The 26,123-nt window shown below is 55.1% G+C and overlaps 3 protein-coding genes across 3 annotated transcripts; all 3 read left to right on the top strand.

The window, feature by feature from the left end:
- Positions 1-1,168: 1,168 nt before the first annotated feature.
- On the top strand, positions 1,169-1,468 carry IUM83_15255 (uncharacterized protein; the record flags this gene model as incomplete). Its single annotated transcript, XM_067940059.1, has 1 exon — positions 1,169-1,468. One exon carries the CDS (start codon positions 1,169-1,171, stop codon positions 1,466-1,468), a length of 300 nt encoding a protein of 99 aa, XP_067794534.1.
- A 73-nt stretch (positions 1,469-1,541) lies between these two features.
- On the top strand, positions 1,542-2,078 carry IUM83_15254 (uncharacterized protein; the record flags this gene model as incomplete). The annotated part of the gene is made up of 1 exon (XM_067940058.1): positions 1,542-2,078. The coding sequence occupies one exon, from the start codon at positions 1,542-1,544 to the stop codon at positions 2,076-2,078; it is 537 nt and encodes a 178-aa protein (XP_067794535.1).
- Positions 2,079-10,552: 8,474 nt separating this feature from the next.
- On the top strand, positions 10,553-11,250 carry IUM83_15253 (uncharacterized protein; the record flags this gene model as incomplete). The annotated part of the gene is made up of 2 exons (XM_067940057.1): positions 10,553-10,807; positions 10,900-11,250. The coding sequence occupies 2 exons, from the start codon at positions 10,553-10,555 to the stop codon at positions 11,248-11,250; spliced, it is 606 nt and encodes a 201-aa protein (XP_067794538.1).
- Positions 11,251-26,123: the final 14,873 nt, after the last annotated feature.

The raw sequence follows: 26,123 nt of genomic DNA, 5'->3' as shown, positions 1-26,123 counted from the left end.
TGGCAGCTTTTGCCTTCTCACTGCCTACTGCTGCGGCATGTACAGGTACATTTGCAGCTGTCACCATTTTCTTTTGAAGGCCCGCCTGCGCACCATTTCGAAGTCTCCGTCGGCGGTATGGAGATTGTCCGCAGGTGTCGTAGGGTGGGGGCTACCTTCCGTGATCTCGGGGGCCACCTTGACTGTGTCCGACATTTGGATAAGGCACGGGGTCGGAGGGATGCCGCCGTTCACGCCTTGGGAAGGTTGCATTTCGTTGACTAAATGCTTCCATAGAAGAGATCGAAACTTCCCCCATCAGAGTGGCGGTAATGCGCCGCCTCTCCAACACAGAACGAGTTGACAGATTCCTCGACAATGCGACGGCCCCTGTTACGAGCTTCCACTAGCTGCTCGGGTTTGACGTTGCAGTACCCAGTGGTATCCTTGGGGCTGTAGCACCGGGTACAAGGCTGACGACGGTGGACAAGATGGTGATGGAGTACCACCTGCGTGGGACTGATGCGCACTGGCGTTACGCCTTGTAGGGCGTCCGGGCAATGTTTTTGAGAGAAACGCACGGTGTAATACCGATTATCCACCAGAGCCGTGGGGTCCACACGGGGCCTATCGGCGTCTAGCACAGGAACTCCCGCCTGTTGGGTATAGACATTGACCAGGGTGGCAATGCCGATGTTCGTTATCCCCGAAACTCTGACTGAGTATACCCTTTTGAGCTGGGCAGCGCTGAAGTTCGAACGGACGTCTGGGCGTCCTCATGTTCACGAAGCTTATGATGCAGCTTATAAAGAGCAAAAAACTGAAGGGGGTGACGCGAGACCGGAAAGACTGCGCGATTTAATTTATTCAGAACCGAAAACGGACACCTTGATATAGCGAAAATGGTACAATGTTCCACGAGAACTCTATTGTGGGCTGCACCAGTAGTGCGATGGATAGTGCGGCAGCGTTGGGTCGTTTGGGTATTGTTGAGTGGTGTCACCAAAAACAATCGGAAGGATGCCACAGGCTGTGAATTTAGCGGCCCCTAGCTTGCACGTTTTGAAGTGGCTGCATGTAAATCACCCCGAGTTCTTCACAGCTTCGACGCCGGAGAATAAAGCGGCCGAGGGACACTTGCAGTTGGTAAAGTGGCTCCATTCGTGCTCGGTCGCGAAATCGCGCTCGGTTGCCTCTTGAGTACGACGACGACAGGTCCGAGTGTACGAGCAACGGTGAATGCGCGAACGGCATTGACAACGCAGACACCACGAGTGACGGCTCCACGGACGGTAAAGCGATTATGGTAGTGGCAGCCACCGAGACGAAGACGGCACTGAAGCCGAACGTCACGACGGACGCGACGGACAACGCGACCGACGGCATGGTTGGCTGGCCAGCGCCAAGCACGGTGGCGACGGTCACGGTGGGCGAGAAGGACACGCATCACGAGTCGACGGAGGCGCCGAGCGACGAGAGCACAGCGTGAACGACAAGTTGGTGATGGTGGTGCAGCAAACGATCGACGACGACGCGGTGGACGCGCACGGCCACCGGAGACGATGGTGAGTGGCGAGGCGAGCACAGATCACGGCAATCGAGCAGCGGTGATGGACTCGGATGCCGCAAGAACTGACGCTACGGCACCGGCGACGGGTGTGACGACGACCACGACGACGGCCGTGACGACAACCACGGCGGTGAAAGCGACGACAGACATAGCAACGTACGTGGTGCCGGACCTGACGGTCAATAAGACGACGAACACGACGGAGACGACGGAGACCACGCCGGCCATGGCGCGGGGCTCGACGACACGGGCGACAAACACGAGCAACGTACATACACGGAAGAGGGTGACCTTCGCGTTCCCGCCGGAACAAGGAGTACAGCGCGGGATAGCCGAGGAACGACCCACGGGGACGACGGAGACGACGAGTACTGCAGCAGCGATAACTAGTGCGTCGACGACGCCAATGTCACGGACGACGCGGCCTACGACGAGACCGGAGTCGCGAGCTGCGGGAACGATGAACACGAACACGGAAACGAGCCAGTCGAGCACGATGAGGGATGTACGTACCCAGACGACACCTTAGCATGACGCGGACGGGCAACGAAGCGAAGAGCATGATGAACCGGCGGGAGAGTGGCTGTAGCAGCATCGACAGCTCGTGTGCAAGCAGCGACGGCAGCACGAACTACCAAGCGATTTGAACGAACAGTGGAGATTGAGGCAGCAGAACAGTAGCAACGTGGGGTCGTGGTGGAGCTACAAAAGGAAGTTGGACTACGAGCTGTAAAGCTTGAAACACTTAAAGACGGCTTCGGGCCGAGATTGCAAAACCAAAAGTAAGATTGATTGAGTGAGTTTTAGCTTCTAGCCTGCCTACTATGCTCTCTTGTTGGCAAAAAGAAAAGCAAACATCTGTGGGAATCGAACCCACGACCTTCGAGTCAAAGACCCGGTACTAACCCACTAAGCAATACAGACTTGTGCAAAGTCATGGACACCCTACTCCTACATATGCAAATACTATGCACCCACCCGCGCATCCACGCAGCTTGAACATCCAGACGCGCTCCCACGCGCTCGTCCTCATGCACACGCAGCCTGCGCGTCTCATCTTGAGCATTGGACGCCGCCACAAAGCCTCGCACACGCGCGCACACACACGCACGCACACACAATGGCGCGCCAAGTGTGAAGCCACGCGCACGCATCACCCTTTAACACTCTCCCTTGATGCGCTGTGCCTGGCGTCTTAGTCGTCCATGCCGAGTCCAACGATAAACTGGCGGTGCTTGGGTCGTGCCAGCGCCTTGGTAAACCCGTCCGCGACCATCTCGTCTGTCGGCTTGTACTCAAGCACGATGATCTTGTCTTCCACCTTCTCGCGCAAGAAGTGATACTTCAGGTGGATGTGCTTCGTACGTGAGTGGTAAGCTGGGTTCTTGGCCAGCGCAATGCATCCTGGTTGTCCTGGAATATTGAAGTAGCACCCACACACTCAGCCCCCACGTCCTTTAGTAGCTGACGCAGCCATACTGCCTCTTGGGTGGCATTGTATAAGGCCATATACTCTGCCTCCGTGCTCGATGTTGCCACTGTCGGTTGCCGCTTCGACTTCCACGAAATCGCACTCCCATTCAGGAAAAACACGTAGCCTGTAGTCGAGCGCCGAGTGTCCAGATCGCCTGCCCAGTTCGCATCCGCGTAGCCGAACAACTCTCCCTTGGTCCGGCCGTTGAACACAAGCCCCAAGTCTTGAGTCGTCTTCAAATACTTTAAAATCCTTTTTGCGGCCACCCAATGAGACTTGTTGTAGTACTCGCAAAACTTGGCCACTTCACCCACAGCTTGAGCAATGTCCGGACGGGTGCAAGTTGCGAGGTACATTAAAGCCCCACCAACTCGCGGTACGGGTACTTAGGCGCGAAAACTTCGTCCTCCGAGGGTTTCACCAGTTTCGAGTTGCTATCCGCTGGTGTGTGCACTGCCTTGCAGTTTTCTACACCGAACTTTTCTGCGAGTCGCTGAATATACGCTCGTTGGTTCATGATAATGACCTTGCTCTCACGGTCGCGGTGGATCTCGATGCCGAGACAGTACTTTAGCTCACCGAGCTCCTTAATGCTGAACTCACGCTTCAGCGCCTCCTTGATCCCAGTAATATCTGCTTTCGTCTTGCTGAAGATCATGAGGTCGTCCACATAGACGACAATAATGCTGAACTTTGAGCCAGAACGCCGAACGTACACACGGATCCGCCGCCGATCGACAAAAGCCTTGGCTTTCCAAGTGCTTATTCAGCTTGCTGTTCCATTGACGCGCCGCTTGCTTCGTGCCGTAAAGTGCTTGCATCAGCAAACACTTCTTAGTCGGGTTGCTTTGGTCCTCGAAACCATCTGGCTGGTCCATATAGAGTTCCTCGTCCACGTCACCGTATAGAAACGCGGTGTCAACATCCACGTTTTCAGCCTCCATGTCTTCCTCTGCAGCAATTGCCACAACCATGTTGATGGACTCCTTGCGTGCTACAGGAGCGAACGTCTCCGTGTAGTCAACTCCTGGGCGTTGTGTGAAGCCCTTTGCCACCAAACGAGCCTTGAACTTGATAATTTTCCCGCTCGGGTCTCGCTTGATGCGGAAAACCCACTTGCACCCGATTGCCTTTTGTCTGATGGCATATCCACCAAAGTCCAGGTGCGGTGATCCTCAAGCGACTTCATCTCGCTTTCCATGGCACGCAGCCACTCGTCCTTGTACTTGCTGCGCATAACTTCGTCGTATGAAACAGCACGCTCGCCGTCGTCGTCTTCAGTAAGTAGACAGTAGAGGGAATCGAACTCACCCTCAAAATCGTCCAAGTTGAACTCACCACGTCGAGTCCCGGGGTACTCGTCCTGGTAGCGCACAACTCCACGCCTTTTGCGTGCCGGACGCACCATCCACTCCTCCTCGCCATCTCTCCCCGGAGTGCTAGAGCCACGCGTCGGCACAGAGTCAGTCGGCCCGCTGTGATTATCAGGTTCCCGGCGTGGGTGAGTTGGGGTGTGCGGAAACCTTCCTCAACGCTGGGTTCTTCCGTGCGCTCCTCTTCTTCGTCGTTGCCGATGATATCGATCACCTCCTGGCTGCCCTCCTTACGCGCCGTAGCGAGTGGGGCTTCAGCAAACGTCACACTCCTTGAAATCACGATTGATCCGTTAGTTGGATCCAGCAGTCGATATGCTTTGTGCTGTTTGGCGTAGCCGAGGAAAACGCACTTGATACCCGAGTCATCCAGCTTTTGCGTTTTGCTTGGTCACATGGGCATAGCACTCGGTCCCAAAACGCGCATGTGCTCCAGACGTGGCTCCCTTTTGTAAACCAGTTGGAACGGACTTGAGTGTGGGTTTGAAGTGTTAGGCAACACGTTCCGAATGTCTGCTGCAGTCATCATAGCCTCACACCAGTACGACTTGTCAATCCCGCTCTCTTTCAGCATGCAGCGTGTCATTTCGACCAGAGTACGGTTCATTCGCTCTGCCATACCGTTTTGCTGCGGGTTGTATGGTACCGTAAACTCCTGCTTGACCATCTTGTCGTCGCAAAGAGTCTCCATTGCTGCGTTGCAATACTCACCACCATTATCACTGCGTAACACCTTAACCTTGATGCCCGCGCTTGTTTCTGCCTCTTTGAGAAATTTCTTGAACGCCTCACACACTTCGCTCTTCTTGCGCAGTGGATAGATCGTCACAAAACGGCTTTTCATCAAAATAAAGCTCACAATATACTTGTAGCCCGACTTGGATGCGGGGTGACAGGCCCCAACACATCAGAGCACACGGTGGTGTCATTGCGTGCACTCTCCCTGGCTTCGAGCTCCTTCTCGGTTGAACTGAATGGCTTGCGTGCTTGTTTCGCAGTCGCGCATACACCACACACGGTTCCAGGTGCAACTTGCGCACCACTGAGTTTTCCGTCCTTAACCATGGAGTTCAACGTGCTGAAAGACACGTGACCGAGTCGCCGATGCCACAGACCAACGTCGTTTTCAGCCACATGACACTCCTCACCACCATCAGTGTTGAGGTACATCAGCTTGCCTTGCTTCCTACCCGTCGCCACAACTTGGCTGCCGCGTTTCACAACGCACCGCTCGCTGTCCATAGTCACGGTCATACCGCGTGCTGTTGCAGTCGTCAGAGAGAACAGGTTCTTGTTTAAGTCTTCAACATGCAACGTGTTTTCCAGCCGCGCGTTTATCCACGAACTTCCAGTCCAGACACGCAAAACAACTGTTCCAAAGCCGAGAATCTTCAAGTTCGCACTGTTCTTTGCGCTCAATATGCTGCGCGCAGTCTTTATAGCCGAGTACTCGTGAAAGGCGTCGCGTGTCTTGCACATGTGTGCCGAAGCACCACTATCCATCACCCAGCTCTCGCTCGCAAAGCGTCGGTCGCGTTAAACGCAACGTTTGACTGGTCTTGGATACTATCATCGGGACTTGCCCTAGAACGGCAATCCCTCGCGTAATGGCCCATCTTGCCACAGTTGAAACACGCTCCGGAGAATCCCTTCTTGCGTCCCCCGCGTGTGTTCTTCTTCTTCTGTTGCTGCTTTCCATTGCCCTTACCGGCAAGAAGCGCGGTCGCCTCTTCGACGCGCGTCGAGTCCTTTTGACGCACTTCTTCCGCAATCAGCTTGCTCACGAGGTCTGCAAGCTTGAAATCGCTCACTGACATGCGAAATGCTTGAACCAGGCTCTCGTAGCTCGATGGTAGACTCCGCAACATCGTCGCACAGACGTCTTCTTCGCTCGGTTCACACCCCGCGTTCTTCATATCCATCACGAGCTTCTCTAACTCCGTTACGTGATTGCTGACGGAGGATGCTGTAAACTTGAACGCCGAGAACTTCTCTTTGAGCCACAGTCGGTTCGCCATGTCTTGAGTCTTGTGGAACGTTTTCAATGTGTCCCACGCTTCCTTCGCAGTCTTGGACGTCACCACGTGCATCAACTGCGAGTCGTTGAGGTTGAGCACAATCGCCGCGTGCGCTTGCTGCTCCTTCGCCGAGGCCACCTCGGCTTCTCCGCTGACCGCATCCCACAATCCCTTGGACATCAGGTACATCTTCATCTTGTAGCTCCACAGCGAGTAGTTCGAGCCGTCGAAAGGCTCGACTTTGAACTTGGTGTCGGTACTTGGGCTCATAACCAAAAGGAAGTTGGACTACGAGCTGTAAAGCTTGAAACACTTAAAGACGGCTTCGGGCCGAGATTGCAAAACCAAAAGTAAGATTGATTGAGTGAGTTTTAGCTTCTAGCCTGCCTACTATGCTCTCTTGTTGGCAAAAAGAAAAGCAAACATCTGTGGGAATCGAACCCACGACCTTCGAGTCAAAGACCCGGTACTAACCCACTAAGCAATACAGACTTGTGCAAAGTCATGGACACCCTACTCCTACATATGCAAATACTATGCACCCACCCGCGCATCCACGCAGCTTGAACATCCAGACGCGCTCCCACGCGCTCGTCCTCATGCACACGCAGCCTGCGCGTCTCATCTTGAGCATTGGACGCCGCCACAAAGCCTCGCACACGCGCACACACACACGCACGCACACGCACGCACACGCACACGCACGCACACACAATGGCGCGCCAAGTGTGAAGCCACGCGCACGCATCACCCTTTAACAGCTACGACGTCGACGACGAAGGAATGCGGCAGGACAGTATGTCCTTGAATTCGAGGTGCAGAACTTACGACGATCACGGCCTGGGCGAAGCCGGAAGTACGACGCCAAGCGATGGATCTCGATAGACGCGTACGACCGGCTCCTACAGGACAGAAGGGTTGCGGCACCAACATATAGTGAACTGATTGAAACAGGTGTGTTGAGCAGCGAGACTCATGTGAATCGGACCATGGTGACGGACGGCGACGCGAAGCTGGTGGTCGAGCAGCACGACACAAGATCGATGGGCTGCACGGTGGTGGCCCAGTTGATGGTGACGGCGCTGGTAGAAGCCCAGTGAGTGGGCAAAATGACGGACTGTAGCATGGAAAACGGCGCTGTGCCTAACAGCATATTGAAATCGACGTTGAAGAACCGGTAAAGCGCATGCAGAGAACAGTAGAGAAGTCCTTTTGTGGAGTCGAGCGTAACGAGAGAACAAGACACTTTTGGATTCGCGAAATCGGACGCAAGTCGAGACCGTCAGACGACGAGAACTGAATTTGCGGGCTCGGGCACAAGCCGAGACCGCCAGACGACGAGACTTGCGCCGTAAAACGCAAGGAGCGGACGTGCTGAAGAGCACGAAGTGGACGGCGGACGGCAGCACGTAGTGCTGGACGGACGTGAGACGAGTGGCTACATTGGATCGACGAGCAAAGCGGACGAGCGGGTCGCAGGCGGGGTGAGACGTGAAGAGGGGTAACGGTGGACACTGGGTCCCAGAGTGCCCTGGAAGCATGGAGCGCGGGATCTGGGGGCGGTCGGTCGTGCTGTTCGCACGAGCTAGTGTAGTTGTTGAGACGGAACGGTGAATAGTGCTGGCTTGGGTAGCTAGTTTCTATTCAAAAGGTTTGGTTTCATTAACTAAACTCCTTAATAAAATTGAAGCGAACACTTCGGTGGACGTTCCGGCAGGGGGAGACTCGGTGATCTCTGACGGCCAGCACGGTGTTAAAACTTCAAGATTCGCGTGAGAACACGCAACGTGAGCGCACGATCTGCCCAGCGGCTCAGGCAAGATAACAGAGCCCGCTTCGTGGTGGTTATACAGTGGCAAAACGTGAACGAAACGAGCATTTGGAAAGTGTTGTGGCGGCCATGACTACTCTGACCCCCACGCGAGCAATGACGATGACCAAGTCCACAAAGATGAGGTGTATGACGAAATGAACGACCAAGGATTTGCTGGAGCGAAGTGACGATGAAGAAGACGAAGCCGGTCACGACGAGCGCGACGACGCCGATGAGGAAGATCCGCCTCCGGTGAAAGCGAAGACGAAGTCCAGGCTGGAAGACGAGGAACCCGCGGTACCTGGATCTGAGCAGTCGCTCGAGGAGCACGTGACGGTCGGTGACCCAGACAGGGACTCGACGGAACAGGCGCTGAGACGAGAAGCGCCCGTGAGCGGAATGACGGACGCGCACGGCGACTCATGCGACGGCGGTAGCGCTCTCGCAACAGCAGCGGAGGTAGCGACCATTGCGACGGCGGTGCAGCAGCTGACGATGTGCGTAGCTGGTCTGCAGGCGCTGGTCCAAACGAGTGTACGTGCCGAAAGACGCGACGACGCCCCAGGCGCAAGTGCCGATGAGTGCGAGGTCCGCACTGCAGACGCGCAGCATGAGATTACGATGAGAAGTGATGATCGCCGCGGAGGGACTCGGTCAGCGATGACGAGTACGACGTTACCAGTGACGACGACGACGCCGGCTACGACGACGAATGTGACGGCGGAGGCACCGACAGGTTCGATGAGACGCACGGTGACCGACGGACCTACGTGGGCGGCACCGACGTTGTCACCCGACGTGACGGTTGTCACGACGGTTGCGCAGCAGCTCACCACGATGATGGCACGCATGCATCCTCAGACAACGACTGATGAAGGGCAGGAACGACAACGAGCTGCGCGTGGAGCTCGACGACGTGTCCCGAGAATGAGGGGGTCGCCAGAACCACCGAGCGACGGCTGTTCATCCGAGTCCGACAGAAGTGACAGCGACGATGGCTCCGGTGACGATGGCCACGGAGATGATGACGGCGACGATGACCCGAGCGATGATTCTGATGGCGGGACCAACGGACGACGCCGTCGTGACGGAAGACGCGAACGAGATAGACGACGAGAGCGCCCGCCACGGTGAAAGAGTGTCAAAGATTTGGAATTGTCTACCTACCCTCCATCACCAAAGCTCTAGGTATCGACGTGGATAGATCGGGTTGATCTAGCGCTCAAGGACGTAGTGGAGTCAGGACGTGGTTGGTGGCCCGACAAGGCTCTCTACTACATTCTGAGGAACAAGTTGATGGAGGATGCTGCCCGATGGTGGGTAAACATGAACCGCAGACTGCCTACACGCAAACGCACATGGCACAGCCTCGAGAAAGCTTTATTACAATATAGTGAAAAGAAGGACAAGTCTGCAGCTGAATGGCGGGTTAACATGAGGCCGATGATGCCCGGGGAAACCTATGCCGGACTTCGCGGCGGGTTTGCGTGACGTGGTGGGACGTAACAACGTCAAGGGACACGTCCTTTGGGCGCAGTTCTACCGCTGTCTCGACAAGACCACGAGAAAGTTAGTGCGACAGGCACCGCGACCCGAGACGTTAGAGGATGCCGTAGCCAAGGCCACCGAGATCGATGACCCGGTCGACAATGTCGCGCAGGGAATGGTGAACATGGGCTTGCCATGGGCGACGGCACCAATGCCTCACCTTATTCCGATGATGAGGATGGTTGGCCAGATGATACCAGGCATTGGCAGCATGGTCTTGCCGGCCGCGGTACTGATCTATGTGGGCACAAGTGAGGGCTCCAATCGTGATCAAGTTGAGTCGAGTGGCGACGAATCAGACGCTAAACTGCGGAAACGAAGTTAAAGGCGGTTATCAAGCATGCGCACAGCGACAAGCGCCAAGTGGAGATGCAAGAGACGGAAGAGACGCGTCCGAGTAATCGGACGAGCAGCGATGACGGGCCGTCTGGCGCGTGCTTCTAATGAGGCACTAGGTGACACAGTGTCCGGACGCACCGAAGTGCTTTCGCTGGAATTCGCCTGATCACTTCGTACGTGCGTGCACCGATCCCAATGCTCGAGCTCGAAGGCAGATGATGGGCACGGTCGCGACCGTCGCGAGGAAAAAGAGCAGCGACCATTCGGTGGCTGTTCGACTATTGGATGGAAACAATGACGAGAATGATGATGAGACGAGTAGGGGCAACTCCGCAGCGAATGATGAGACGAGTGGGGTAACGCCACTGCAAATGAAGAGACGACGTGCGAGGGAAACCTCGGCGTGAATGATGAGACGGCGCACGGGAAAGCCTCGGCATGAATGATGAGACGACGGACAGGGGCAACACCGACGTGAACGATGAGATGATGGCGGTATGCGCTGGAGGGCTCAGCGAGCGCTCAACAGTATCGCAGATGACTGGTCTGGTGTGCGGGGCGACACGTGCGAAGGGCGAGTCGCGTGACGGTGTGGCGGAGTTCGCGCAGTGGACGAACGAGGACGCGGGGACGCGTGCTGAAGGACGTGCGGCAAGGTATGTGGCCACGGTGAGACCTGCGAAGGCGGTGACGGTATGTGCACGCCGACCACCGACAAGAACGACGGGATGACGACGCACCTGGGTGACGACGTGAGGACGGACGTCTGACTGGACAAGACGCAGCGCCACGACCAACGGAAACGACGAGCCGGCGCGTGGCGAAAACGGCGAGCCGGTTACGGTGAGTACGACGACGACAGGTCCGAGTGTACGAGCAACGGTGAATGCGCGAACGGCATTGACAACGCAGACACCACGAGTGACGGCTCCACGGACGGTAAAGCGATTATGGTAGTGGCAGCCACCGAGACGAAGACGGCACTGAAGCCGAACGTCACGACGGACGCGACGGACAACGCGACCGACGGCATGGTTGGCTGGCCAGCGCCAAGCACGGTGGCGACGGTCACGGTGGGCGAGAAGGACACGCATCACGAGTCGACGGAGGCGCCGAGCGACGAGAGCACAGCGTGAACGACAAGTTGATGATGGTGGTGCAGCAAACGATCGACGACGACGCGGTGGACGCGCACGGCCACCGGAGACGATGGTGAGTGGCGAGGCGAGCACAGATCACGGCAATCGAGCAGCGGTGATGGACTCGGATGCCGCAAGAACTGACGCTACGGCACCGGCGACGGGTGTGACGACGACCACGACGACGGCCGTGACGACAACCACGGCGGTGAAAGCGACGACAGGCATAGCAACGTACGTGGTGCCGGACCTGACGGTCAATAAGACGACGAACACGACGGAGACGACGGAGACCACGCCGGTCATGGCGCGGGGCTCGACGACACGGGCGACAAACACGAGCAACGTACATACACGGAAGAGGGTGACCTTCGCGTTCCCGCCGGAACAAGGAGTACAGCGCGGGATAACCGAGGAACGACCCACGGGGACGACGGAGACGACGAGTACTGCAGCAGCGATAACTAGTGCGTCGACGACGCCAATGTCACGGACGACGCGGCCTACGACGAGACCGGAGTCGCGAGCCGCGGGAACGATGAACACGAACACGGAAACGAGCCAGTCGAGCACGATGAGGGATGTACGTACCCAGACGACACCTTAGCATGACGCGGACGGGCAACGAAGCGAAGAGCATGATGAACCGGCGGGAGAGTGGCTGTAGCAGCATCGACAGCTCGTGTGCAAGCAGCGACGGCAGCACGAACTACCAAGCGATTTGAACGAACAGTGGAGATTGAGGCAGCAGAACAGTAGCAACGTGGGGTCGTGGTGGAGCTACGACGTCGACGACGAAGGAATGCGGCAGGACAGTATGTCCTTGAATTCGAGGTGCAGAACTTACGACGATCACGGCCTGGGCGAAGACGGAAGTACGACGCCAAGCGATGGATCTCGATAGACGCGTACGACCGGCTCCTACAGGACAGGGTTGCGGCACCAACATATAGTGAACTGATTGAAACAGGTGTGTTGAGCAGCGAGACTCATGTGAATCGGACCATGGTGACGGACGGCGACGCGAAGCTGGTGGTCGAGCAGCACGACACAAGATCGATGGGCTGCACGGTGGTGGCCCAGTTGATGGTGACGGCGCTGGTAGAAGCCCAGTGAGTGGGCAAAATGACGGGCTGTAGCATGGAAAACGGCGCTGTGCCTAACAGCATATTGAAATCGACGTTGAAGAACCGGTAAAGCGCATGCAGAGAACAGTAGAGAAGTCCTTTTGTGGAGTCGAGCGTAACGAGAGAACAAGACACTTTTGGATTCGCGAAATCGGACGCAAGTCGAGACCGCCAGACGACGAGAACTGAATTTGCGGGCTTGGGCACAAGCCGAGACCGCCAGACGACGAGACTTGCGCCGTAAAACGCAAGGAGCGGACGTGCCGAAGAGCACGAAGTGGACGGCGGACGGCAGCACGTAGTGCTGGACGGACGTGAGACGAGTGGCTGCATTGGATCGACGAGCAAAGCGGACGAGCGGGTCGCAGGCGGGGTGAGACGTGAAGAGGGGTAACGGTGGACACTGGGTCCCAGAGTGCCCTGGAAGCATGGAGCGCGGGATCTGGGGGCGGTCGGTCGTGCTGTTCGCACGAGCTAGTGTAGTTGTTGAGACGGAACGGTGAATAGTGCTGGCTTGGGTAGCTAGTTTCTATTCAAAAGGTTTGGTTTCATTAACTAAACTCCTTAATAAAATTGAAGCGAACACTTCGGTGGACGTTCCGGCAGGGGGAGATTCGGTGATCTCTGACGGCCAGCACGGTGTTAAAACTTCAAGGTTCGCGTGAGAACACGCAACGTGAGCACACGATCTGCCCAGCGGCTCAGGCAAGATAACAGAGCTCGCTTCATGATAATATTTAAACTTGATAAAATAATTGCTGCTGCAAGTTCTTCTTTCGTTCGTCTGATTGGTTCGAGCACTAGTGACTACAGTCTCCTCAGCACCAATCGGGACTATTACAACTGGGAGTTCTCCCAGACAATGGTGCAGACAGTTAAGCGAGCCGATCTGGCCATGATCCACTGGCTGTTGTCTCAGTTTTCACGTTGCCCCGTGTCGGGGGAGGTGGTGCGGGAGGCTGCTAAAGGGGGTCATTTGTGGATTCTCCAGCTACTGGAGGCTGATCGATCTCACGGTGGCATAGAGTGGAGCGACAAGAGGTTGTCTGATGCTGCTCGAGCCGGCACTTTTCAATTCTCTTGGGAACCCCCCCCCCAGGAGGATTTGACCCCGGCTCTCTCTCTTCCCCTCGGCAGATCCTACACCAGACAACGGCATGAGTGGCGAGGACGGCTCCTCGCGAGCCGACCCTCCCCCACGGCCTCCAGATCCCCCGATTCGTGGTCCAACGCCGCCACGACGACGCCGGAAGCCGCATCGGCTGGATGGCTTGATGTACCCGTTCCCCCCTCCAAAGCGGCGGACGCAGGAGCGACTAACCCAGCAGGATGTGTTCCGGGCCCGGGAACTGTAGCGTTGCATGGTAACCCAGCTAGTCCCGATTCAACCCGCCCCGAAGCCCCTGCTGCTTGGACATCTCAAGGAACCGCTCGGCTTCGCGAACATCTTACGACCCCGGCTCAAGGCTCCGCCGACGAGTCCCCGGAACTAAGGCGGCTTTTTGCGCTGTCCATAGCTGACTACCCGATTCACGATGATACGACACTCCGCCCCATGCTCCCGGATGAGCACCGCGCACTGGAGGCATATTTCGATCGCCGGTTGGACTTGCCTGCACCACCCACTTTCCTGACTTGCGCTGTACCCGCGCTTAAGCGCGCGGTGATGCTGACCTACCATCGTGATTACGTGGAGGACACACTCATCGCGGATGTGCCGGCAAAAGCACGCCTAGACAAACACCTCACGCGTTGTTCGCTACTCCGCGAGCTCGTCGAAGCTAACGCACGCAACGATACGGGGAAACAGCAAATGAAGTTGTATATGAAGGCAGTACAACGCATTGTGTTTGATGGCCATCACACACTCAGCTTGGCGTTTATGTCGCGCCGAGCAGCAGAACGCTGTGCCGGTGTCGAATTGTTGCTTCGTGGGTGCAAGTTGGTCCTGAACTGGGGCGACAATCCGACCCCCCGAACGCTCTCAACGCCACAGGTCGCAAGACATTACGCAGTTCGAGTGTTGGGGACTGAGGGCCTGAATGCTGTTTCGCTGCACCAGATTTTTGGCCTGATTGCTGTGGCACCCATCTTGGAAATCCGTCACCCTGGACTGAGAGGCCTCCAAGATGCCGACAATGACTGCTGGGTCGTCATCTTTGCTTCCTTCGATTGCCCGGCACTGCTGCAGGGTGTTTCCTCGGTGCTGATAGGGGATGTAGAACTCCTGCTGCATCACTTCCAGCGGACATCCACGGCTCCATGTCAGCGTTGTTACCACCCTGCTCACGTTAGGCTCGATGTCCGGTGAAGGACGTACGTCTCGAGGCGGCCAGGTCGTCTCGTCAACATCGCTTTGCCGGCGATTGCTCGATCACGGAACGAGTTGATTTCAGCGCCTGTCACAGTGTGGATGTTTTGGATATGAAGCTGACCCAACTCACCCGCGCTGTCACTACTTCAGCACGAATCCCGCAGGGTGGTGTCCTCGAGTGTGTGGCACCGCCGGCTACGCCAGAGGTCGCTCGGGCGGCACCGTCTCCGTCCGCGTCTACCTACGGCGACGGTTGAACAAGTGGACGCTACCGGCTGGGCGATTGTTCGGCGAAATCAACAACACGCAAGAGACAATCCGACAGCTTCACGACGCGGTAAACCTTCCCGTCGCCGGGATGCAAGCACTCTGTGTACTGCACAACAAGCAAGCACCACGACCACGACCCGTGAGGGAACCTCCCGGGTTGCGCAACAAACTAGCCGCCTCCAGCGCCAAACCTCCCCACAAGGGGTTCCCCATTTAGGGCCGCTGCAACATCGTCGGGAGATAATCCTCGGATGGGGCGCGGAATCACGACTGCAGCTAGATACAACCAATCGATGCGGACTGTTCTCGACGCCTGACAAGATGAGGTAGATGACGAAGAGAAAGATGACAAGGTCGACGATCAACAAGAGGTCAATCAGGATATGTCCTCGCAGCCACAGTCCTTCGAGCATTCAGATCCCGTGGGCGAGAGCCAGCTTGATGCTAACGCGGACATTGGCATGGACGACGCGAATACTGAAACGGATACAGTGCCGATGCTAAACCTCGAAGGACCCTGCGGCACGGATGCAGCCGGCGCGGCGATGTACTTCGCAGGCGTACATAGTCCGTCTTCGGAAACACAACCCTCGACAGAGCCTTATTAGCATGAGGCGTCGCCAGCGAATTCGATGGAGTTCAAAGCCATCGTATCGGAAACACCTCCTTCCGATTTAACGCCGGGATGCAGTCCAACGAGCAGTACCGATTTCGAGATGGGAGGGGTGGTAGCAGCACCAGCGGGTGCCCTATCAATCGAGGAACGGCTGGGTAGTCTCTATAGGGTTTAGGTTCATGTCCCCGCTAACGGACAGTGCTTGTTCTACGCTGTTTGTGCTTCCACCACCAACGTGCAGGCTGAGGTATTCAAGCCGACACCAGCGCAGATCAGGAGCCTTGACGAGATAAAGCGCTTTTTTGTGAGTGTTGTGACACCGGCAGCGGCCTGTGGGGTTCTCGATTTGGGCATGGCTAATTTGCGCTACGATGTCCAACTGAATTTTGTGGACCCAGTGCCGGAACTACGTCGACTATACCCTGGTGCTCCAGCCCCGACTTCTACAGCTAGAGTCACCGCAGCCCTGTTCGCCCATTACGCAGAAGCTCGAGCAACGTCGGTAACTACGAACGTGTCTGGCGTCTTCTGGGAGGGACCGCGCGTACTGCGTGCGTTGGCAGTGTACCTTCGTGAACCGGTTTACGTGTGGGATGTCGGAGTAGACGGAACAGCTCACGTACAACAATATGCATACCAGACTTTCACGATGCTAAACTGCGACAAGCACGAAACGGGCACAGTGCTGGCGCTTTCAGACGACCGCGCACGAGACATTCTAGAAGAGTGTTTCTACAAGTACGTCCTTCCGGTCATGTTAGTATTGCACCATGTCCGGGGACATTTTGTAGTGGGCCTACTTTGGCTCACTACTTTAGCTTACACGTCGCGCTACGTGCATGAGGAAGCGTAGGAGTTTATTAATAATTTGAATTAATTATACTTGAGTCCACAAGTATAATATAAATCAAATAAAACACCACGTAGCGAGTTTAAGGTAAAATGAGAACTGTATTGTTTTGTGAATTGATCTTCCTTCTAAATCTGCTAAAACTGTTTATCATCTATGAAAGGGGTTGGCAGCGGCTGGCTGTCAGAGCCCCGCTAATATGCACGTCTCTAATTGGTAGAAATATGCTGCTTTCTACCAATAGGATCTTTGGGTAGGTGTGGCCCACTCATGTGTGGTGGTCCACTTCAATGTATCCATTGGTGTGCCTTACACCAATGTGAGGAAGTATCTAAAACCTTTAACAGATATTTATCTGTTAAAACATAAGCGACAAATGTCATGCACAAGTGACAGTTGTCACTTGTGTGTGTAACCCCGTTACACATTTCTATGGAGCGCATGGTCAAATCTTCTTGGAATGGCAAGCGGAGCCAGGACGATCCATGAGGGAACGTCTAGATGAGGTACACGCCCAGGTCGGACTTCCCATTCTGGACGCGAGTCCTTACGATGTGAACTCGGTAGTCACCACTGCGGCCGACGAAGAACAGGCCTTGCTGGAAGACATGGGGTTTTGGACGTGTACGCTAGGGGCCCCCAGGAGAGCGCCATTCCCGACGAACGGACAAGGCCGACTCTGGCGAGGGTACAGCTACGTCCGGGAGAACAGGTCCACCCTGAGGTCTATGCTCGACTACTTAAAAACCCTGACGTTGAGAGTCTGTCGATCCCCGACAGACGTCATGCTCAGCGACTCCGAAACAGCAACCATGACGATTTTTCGGAGTGGTTCCACCTTTATGGCACCCACTTCGAGGAGCCTCCATTGAGGAGAGGTCGCCAAACCTGGCAGGATTATCTCGAATGGTTCATGGTACTTCCAGTCGCGTGCCGCCATGTCCTCTCATACTTACCTTTCCCAGAACTACCAGTGATGTTGTGCAGCGCACAGCAACTTCTTTTATGGGGAGAACGAGAGGTGCTGAGGCAACAGCTCCAAACTCTCCAACGGATTGCGGAAGACGAAGGAAGTGACGATTGTGCTCGGGAATATTGCAGATCATGGCTACAAGAATGTGGCCGCTGTAGTTCGGATGATGCACTAGAGAAGGCCAGCGACGGCGGCCGCTTGCACGGGCTTTCCACGTATGTTGACGCTTCACTGCTTCGCTACAGACCACCCGAAATTGCGGTTGCAAGATGGTATATCCGTCTCGTACTTCCCTACGCGGTCAGGGATTGGGGCATAACACCAATGGGCAGAGCGGCCAGTGGTGCACGCGCAATTTGGTACTCCTTATACCCTGAAGTCGCGGCGCTGTGTCAAGACGTGGAGCAGCGGAACGACTGGAGCCGGTCGCTCGTGTTAGCGGTTGGCACGGGACACCTTTCTCTTTCAGCGTCACGACGGACTGATGAGGATGGTGTCTCTACGCGAGCACTCTAATCGGCAGTTCCGCTGCCTTTCCCTTTCGTAGTCTTGAGCAAACTACGATAGGGACTTACTTCTCGGTCCGAACGACAGTGGATGGATCGGGAAATATCGCTCCAAAGGGTATTTAACGCCTTCCGACATAAACGACTCCGCAACCGGAGACGGAGGGGGGGGGGGGGTTGTTAAAGGGTGATGCGTGCGCGTGGCGTCACACTTGGCGCGCCATTGTGAGTGTGTGTGTGCGTGCGTGTGCGTGCGTGTGTGTGCGTGCATCTACGCGTGTGCGAGGCTTTGTGGCGGCGTTCAATGCTCAAGATGAGACGCGCAGGCTGCGTGTGCATGAGGACGAGCGCGTGGGAGCGCGTCTGGATGTTCAAGCTGCGTGGATGCGCGGGTGGGTGCATAGTATTTGCATATGTAGGAGTAGGGTGTCCATGACTTTGCACAAGTCTGTATTGCTTAGTGGGTTAGTACCGGGTCTTTGACTCGAAGGTCGTGGGTTCGATTCCCACAGATGTTTGCTTTTCTTTTTGCCAACAAGAGAGCATAGTAGGCAGGCTAGAAGCTAAAACTCACTCAATCAATCTTACTTTTGGTTTTGCAATCTCGGCCCGAAGCCGTCTTTAAGTGTTTCAAGCTTTACAGCTCGTAGTCCAACTTCCTTTTGGTTATGAGCCCAAGTACCGACACCAAGTTCAAAGTCGAGCCTTTCGACGGCTCGAACTACTCGCTGTGGAGCTACAAGATGAAGATGTACCTGATGTCCAAGGGATTGTGGGATGCGGTCAGCGGAGAAGCCGAGGTGGCCTCGGCGAAGGAGCAGCAAGCGCACGCGGCGATTGTGCTCAACCTCAACGACTCGCAGTTGATGCACGTGGTGACGTCCAAGACTGCGAAGGAAGCGTGGGACACATTGAAAACGTTCCACAAGACTCAAGACATGGCGAACCGACTGTGGCTCAAAGAGAAGTTCTCGGCGTTCAAGTTTACAGCATCCTCCGTCAGCAATCACGTAACGGAGTTAGAGAAGCTCGTGATGGATATGAAGAACGCGGGGTGTGAACCAAGCGAAGAAGACGTCTGTGCGACGATGTTGCGGAGCCTACCATCGAGCTACGAGAGCCTGGTTCAAGCATTTCGCATGTCAGTGAGCGATTTCAAGCTTGCAGACCTCGTGAGCAAGCTGATTGCGGAAGAAGTGCGTCAAAAGGACTCGACGCGCGTCGAAGAGGCGACCGCGCTTCTTGCCGGTAAGGGCAATGGAAAGCAGCAACAGAAGAAGAAGAACACACGTGGGGGACGCAAGAAGGGATTCTCCGGAGCGTGTTTCAACTGTGGCAAGATGGGCCATTACGCGAGGGATTGCCGTTCTAGGGCAAGTCCCGATGATAGTATCCAAGACCAGTCAAACGTTGCGTTTAACGCGACCGACGCTTTTGCGAGCGAGAGCTGGGTGATGGATAGTGGTGCTTCGGCACACATGTGCAAGACACGCGACGCCTTTCACGAGTACTCGGCTATAAAGACTGCGCGCAGCATATTGAGCGCAAAGAACAGTGCGAACTTGAAGATTCTCGGCTTTGGAACGGTTGTTTTGCGTGTCTGGACTGGAGGTTCGTGGATAAACGCGCGGCTGGAAAACACGTTGCATGTTGAAGACTTAAACAAGAACCTGTTCTCTCTGACGGCTGCAGCAGCACGCGGTATGACCGTGACTATGGACAGCGAGCGGTGCGTTGTGAAACGCGGCAGCCAAGTTGTGGCGACGGGTAGGAAGCAAGGCAAGCTGATGTACCTCAACACTGATGGTAGTGAGGAGTGTCATGTGGCTGAAAACGACGTTGGTCTGTGGCATCGGCGACTCGGTCACGTGTCTTTCAGCACGTTGAACTCCATGGTTAAGGACGGAAAACTCAGTGGTGCGCAAGTTGCACCTGGAACCGTGTGTGGTGTATGCGCGACTGCGAAACAAGCACGCAAGCCATTCAGTTCAACCGAGAAGGAGCTCGAAGCCAGGGAGAATGCACGCAATGACACCACCGTGTGCTCTGATGTGTTGGGGCCTGTCACCCCCGCATCCAAGTCGGGCTACAAGTATATTGTGAGCTTTATTTTGATGAAAAGCCGTTTTGTGACGATCTATCCACTGCGCAAGAAGAGCGAAGTGTGTGAGGCGTTCAAGAATTTTCTCAAAGATGCAGAAACAAGCGCGGGCATCAAGATTAAGGTGTTACGCAGTGATAATGGTGGTGAATATTGCAACGCAGCAATGGAGACTCTTTGCGACGACAAGATGGTCAAGCAGGAGTTTACGGTACCATACAACCCGCAGCAGAACGGTATGGCAGAGCGAATGAACCGTACGCTGATCGAAATGACACGCTGCATGCTGAAAGAGAGCGGGATTGACAAGTCGTACTGGTGTGAGGCTATGATGACTGCAGCAGACATTCGGAACGTGTTGCCTAACACTTCAAACCCACACTCAAGTCCGTTCCAACTGGTTTACAAAAGGGAGCCACGTCTGGAGCACATGCGCGTTTTGGGACCGAGTGCTATGCCCATGTGACCAAGCAAAAACGCAAAAAGCTGGATGACTCGGGTATCAAGTGCGTTTTCCTCGGCTACGCCAAACAGCACAAAGCATATCGACTGCTGGATCCAACTAACGGATCAATCGTGATTTCAAGGAGTGTGACGTTTGCTGAAGCCCCACTCGCTACGGCGCGTAAGGAGGGCAGCCAGGAGGTGATCGATATCATCGGCAACGACGAAGAAGAGAGCGCACGGAAGAACCCAGCGTTGAGGAAGGTTTCCGCACACCCCAACTCACCCACGCCGGGAACCTGATAATCACAGCGGGCCGACTGACTCTGTGCCGACGCGTGGCTCTAGCACTCCGGGGAGAGATGGCGAGGAGGAGTGGATGGTGCGTCCGGCACGCAAAAGGCGTGGAGTTGTGCGCTACCAGGACGAGTACCCCGGGACTCGACGTGGTGAGTTCAACTTGGACGACTTTGAGGGTGAGTTCGATTCCCTCTACTGTCTACTTACCGAAGACGACGACGGCGAGCGTGCTGTTTCATACGACGAAGTTATGCGCAGCAAGTACAAGGACGAGTGGCTGCGTGACATGGAAAGCGATATGAAGTCACTTGAGGATCACCGCACCTGGACTTTGGTGGATATGCCATCAGACAAAAAGGCAATCGGGTGCAAGTGGGTTTTCCACATCAAGCGAGACCCGAGCGGGAAAATTATCAAGTTCAAGGCTCGTTTGGTGGCAAAGGGCTTCACACAACGCCCAGGAGTTGACTACACGGAGACGTTCGCTCCTGTAGCACGCAAGGAGTCCATCAACATGGTTGTGGCAATTGCTGCAGAGGAAGACATGGAGGCTGAAAACGTGGATGTTGACACCGCGTTTCTATACGGTGACGTGGACGAGGAACTCTATATGGACCAGCCAGATGGTTTCGAGGACCAAAGCAACCTGACTAAGAAGTGTTTGCTGATGCAAGCACTTTACGGCACGAAGCAAGCGGCGCGTCAATGGAACAGCAAGCTGAATAAGCACTTGGAAAGCCAAGGCTTTTGTCGATCGGCGGCGGATCCGTGTGTGTACGTTCGGCGTTCTGGCTCAAAGTTCAGCATTATTGTCGTCTATGTGGACGACCTCATGATCTTCAGCAAGACGAAAGCAGATATTACTGGGATCAAGGAGGCGCTGAAGCGTGAGTTCAGCATTAAGGAGCTCGGTGAGCTAAAGTACTGTCTCGGCATCGAGATCCACCGCGACCGTGAGAGCAAGGTCATTATCATGAACCAACGAGCGTATATTCAACGACTCGCAGAAAAGTTCGGTGTAGAAAAGTGCAAGGCAGTGCACACACCAGCGGATAGCAACTCGAAACTGGTGAAACCCTCGGAGGACGAAGTTTTCGCGCCTAAGTACCCGTACCGCGAGTTGGTGGGGGCTTTAATGTACCTCGCAACTTGCACCCGTCCGGACATTGCTCAAGCTGTGGGTGAAGTGGCCAAGTTTTGCGAGTACTACAACAACAAGTCTCATTGGGTGGCCGCAAAAAGGATTTTAAAGTATTTGAAGACGACTCAAGACTTGGGGCTTGTGTTCAACGGCCGGACCAAGGGAGAGTTGTTCGGCTACGCGGATGCGAACTGGGCAGGCGATCTGGACACTCGGCGCTCGACTACAGGCTACGTGTTTTTCCTGAATGGGAGTGCGATTTCGTGGAAGTCGAAGAGGCAACCGACAGTGGCAACATCGAGCACGGAGGCAGAGTATATGGCCCTATACAATGCCACCCAAGAGGCAGTATGGCTGCGTCAGCTACTAAAGGACGTGGGGGCTGAGTGTGTGGGTGCTACTACAATATTCCAGGACAACCAAGGATGCATTGCGCTGGCCAAGAACCCAGCTTACCACTCACGTACGAAGCACATCCACCTGAAGTATCACTTCTTGCGCGAGAAGGTGGAAGACAAGATCATCGTGCTTGAGTACAAGCCGACAGACGAGATGGTCGCGGACGGGTTTACCAAGGCGCTGGCACGACCCAAGCACCGCCAGTTTATCGTTGGACTCGGCATGGACGACTAAGACGCCAGGCACAGCGCATCAAGGGAGAGTGTTAAAGGGTGATGCGTGCGCGTGGCTTCACACTTGGCGCGCCATTGTGTGTGCGTGCGTGTGTGTGCGCGCGTGTGCGAGGCTTTGTGGCGGCGTCCAATGCTCAAGATGAGACGCGCAGGCTGCGTGTGCATGAGGACGAGCGCGTGGGAGCGCGTCTGGATGTTCAAGCTGCGTGGATGCGCGGGTGGGTGCATAGTATTTGCATATGTAGGAGTAGGGTGTCCATGACTTTGCACAAGTCTGTATTGCTTAGTGGGTTAGTACCGGGTCTTTGACTCGAAGGTCGTGGGTTCGATTCCCACAGATGTTTGCTTTTCTTTTTGCCAACAGGAGAGTGTAGTAGGCAGGCTAGAAGCTAAAACTCACTCAATCAATCTTACTTTTGGTTTTGCAATCTCGGCCCGAAGCCGTCTTTAAGTGTTTCAAGCTTTACAGCTCGTAGTCCAACTTCCTTTTTTTACAGCATCCTCCGTCAGCAATCACGTAACGGAGTTAGAGAAGCTCGTGATGGATATGAAGAACGCGGGGTGTGAGCCGAGTAAAGAAGACGTCTGCGCGACGATGTTGCGGAGCCTACCATCGAGCTACGAGAGCCTGGTTCAAGCATTTCGCATGTCAGTGAGCGATTTCAAGCTTGCAGACCTCGTGAGCAAGCTGATTGCGGAAGAAGTGCGTCAAAAGGACTCGACGCGCGTCGAAGAGGTGACCGCGCTTCTTGCCGGTAAGGGCAATGGAAAGCAGCAACAGAAGAAGAAGAACACACGCGGGGGACGCAAGAAGGGATTCTCCGGAGCGTATTTCAACTGGCAAGATGGGCCACTACGCGAGGGATTGCCGTTCTAGGGCAAGTCCCGATGATAGTATCCAAGACCAGTCAAACGTTGCGTTTAACGCGACCGACGCTTTTGCGAGCGAGAGCTGGGTGATGGATAGTGGTGCTTCGGCACACATGTGCAAGACACGCGACGCCTTTCACGAGTACTCGGCTATAAAGACTGCGCGCAGCATATTGAGCGCAAAGAACAGTGCGAACTTGAAGATTCTCGGCTTTGGAACAGTTGTTTTGCGTGTCTGGACTGAAAGTTCGTGGATAAACGCGAGGCTGGAAAACACGCTGCATGATGAAGATTCAAACAAGAACATATTCTCACTGACAGCTGCAACAGCACGCGGTATGACCGTGACTATGGACAGCGAGCGGTGCGTTGTGAAACGCGGCAGCCAAGTGGTGGCGACGGGTAGGAAGCAAGGCAAGCTGATGTACTTCAACGCTGACGGTGGTGGGGAGTGTCATGTGGCTGAAAACGACGTTGGTCTGTGGCATCGGCGACTCGGTCACGTGTCTTTCAGCACGTTGAACTCCATGGTTAAGGACGGAAAACTCAGTGGTGCGCAAGTTGCACCTGGAACCGTGTGTGGTGTATGCGCGACTGCGAAACAAGCACGCAAGTCATTCAGTTCAACCGAGAAGGAGCTCGAAGCCAGGGAGAGTACACGCAATGACACCACCGTGTGCTCTGATGTGTTGGGGCCTGTCACCCCAGCATCCAAGTCGGGCTACAAGTATATTGTGAGCTTTATTTTGATGAAAAGCCGTTTTGTGACGATCTATCCACTGCGCAAGAAGAGCGAAGTGTGTGAGGCGTTCAAGAATTTTCTCAAAGATGCAGAAACAAGCGCGGGCATCAAGATTAAGGTGTTACGCAGTGATAATGGTGGTGAATATTGCAACGCAGCAATGGAGACTCTTTGCGACGACAAGATGGTCAAGCAGGAGTTTACGGTACCATACAACCCGCAGCAGAACGGTATGGCAGAGCGAATGAACCGTACGCTGATCGAAATGACACGCTGCATGCTGAAAGAGAGCCGGATTGAAAAGTCGTACTGGTGTGAGGCTATGATGACAGCAGCAGACATTCGGAACGTGTTGCCTAACACTTCAAACCCACACTCAAGTCCGTTCCAACTGGTTTACAAAAGGGAGCCACGTCTGGAGCACATGCGCGTTTTTGGGACCGAGTGCTATGCCCATGTGACCAAGCAAAAACGCAAAAAGCTGGATGACTCGGGTATCAAGTGCGTTTTCCTCGGCTACGCCAAACAGCACAAAGCATATCGACTGCTGGATCCAACTAACGGATCAATCGTGATTTCAAGGAGTGTGACGTTTGCTGAAGCCCCACTCGCTACGGCGCGTAAGGAGGGCAGCCAGGAGGTGATCGATATCATCGGCAACGACGAAGAAGAGGAGCGCACGGAAGAACCCAGCGTTGAGGAAGGTTTCCGCACGCCCCCAACTCACCCACGCCAGGAACCTGATAATCACAGCGGGCAGACTGACTCTGTGCCGACGTGTGGCCCTAGCACTCCGGGGAGAGATGGCGAAGAGGAGTGGATGGTGCGTCCGGCACGCAAAAGGCGTGGAGTTGTGCGCTACCAGGACGAGTACCCCGGGACTCGACGTGGTGAGTTCAACTTGGACGACTTTGAGGGTGAGTTCGATTCCCTCTACTGTCTACTTACCGAAGACGACGACGGCGAGCGTGCTGTTTCATACGACGAAGTTATGCGCAGCAAGTACAAGGACGAGTGGCTGCGTGACATGGAAAGCGATATGAAGTCACTTGAGGATCACCGCACCTGGACTTTGGTGGATATGCCATCAGACAAAAAGGCAATCGGGTGCAAGTGGGTTTTCCACATCAAGTGAGACCCGAGCGGGAAAATTATCAAGTTCAAGGCTCGTTTGGTGGCAAAGGGCTTCACACAACGCCCAGGAGTTGACTACACGGAGACGTTCGCTCCTGTAGCACGCAAGGAGTCCATCAACATGGCTGTGGCAATTGCTACAGAGGAAGACATGGAGGTTGAAAGCGTGGATGTTGATACCGCGTTTCTATACGGTGACGTGGACGAGGAACTCTATATGGACCAGCCAGATGGTTTCGAGGACCAAAGCAACCCGACTAAGAAGTGTTTGCTGATGCAAGCACTTTACGGCACGAAGCAAGCGGCGCGTCAATGGAACAGCAAGCTGAATAAGCACTTGGAAAGCCAAGGCTTTTGTCGATCGGCGGCGGATCCGTGTGTGTACGTTCGGCGTTCTGGCTCAAAGTTCAGCATTATTGTCGTCTATGTGGACGACCTCATGATCTTCAGCAAGACGAAAGCAGATATTACTGGGATCAAGGAGGCGCTGAAGCGTGAGTTCAGCATTAAGGAGCTCGGTGAGCTAAAGTACTGTCTCGGCATCGAGATCCACCGCGACCGTGAGAGCAAGGTCATTATCATGAACCAACGAGCGTATATTCAACGACTCGCAGAAAAGTTCGGTGTAGAAAAGTGCAAGGCAGTGCACACACCAGCGGATAGCAACTCGAAACTGGTGAAACCCTCGGAGGACGAAGTTTTCGCGCCTAAGTACCCGTACCGCGAGTTGGTGGGGGCTTTAATGTACCTCGCAACTTGCACCCGTCCGGACATTGCTCAAGCTGTGGGTGAAGTGGCCAAGTTTTGCGAGTACTACAACAAGTCTCATTGGGTGGCCGCAAAAAGGATT

The sequence above is a fragment of the Phytophthora cinnamomi genome, assembly GCF_018691715.1.
Source record: "Phytophthora cinnamomi strain GKB4 chromosome Unknown Contig24, whole genome shotgun sequence".
Lineage (NCBI taxonomy): Eukaryota > Oomycota > Peronosporomycetes > Peronosporales > Peronosporaceae > Phytophthora > Phytophthora cinnamomi.
This window is presented reverse-complemented; position numbering and strand designations above follow the sequence as displayed.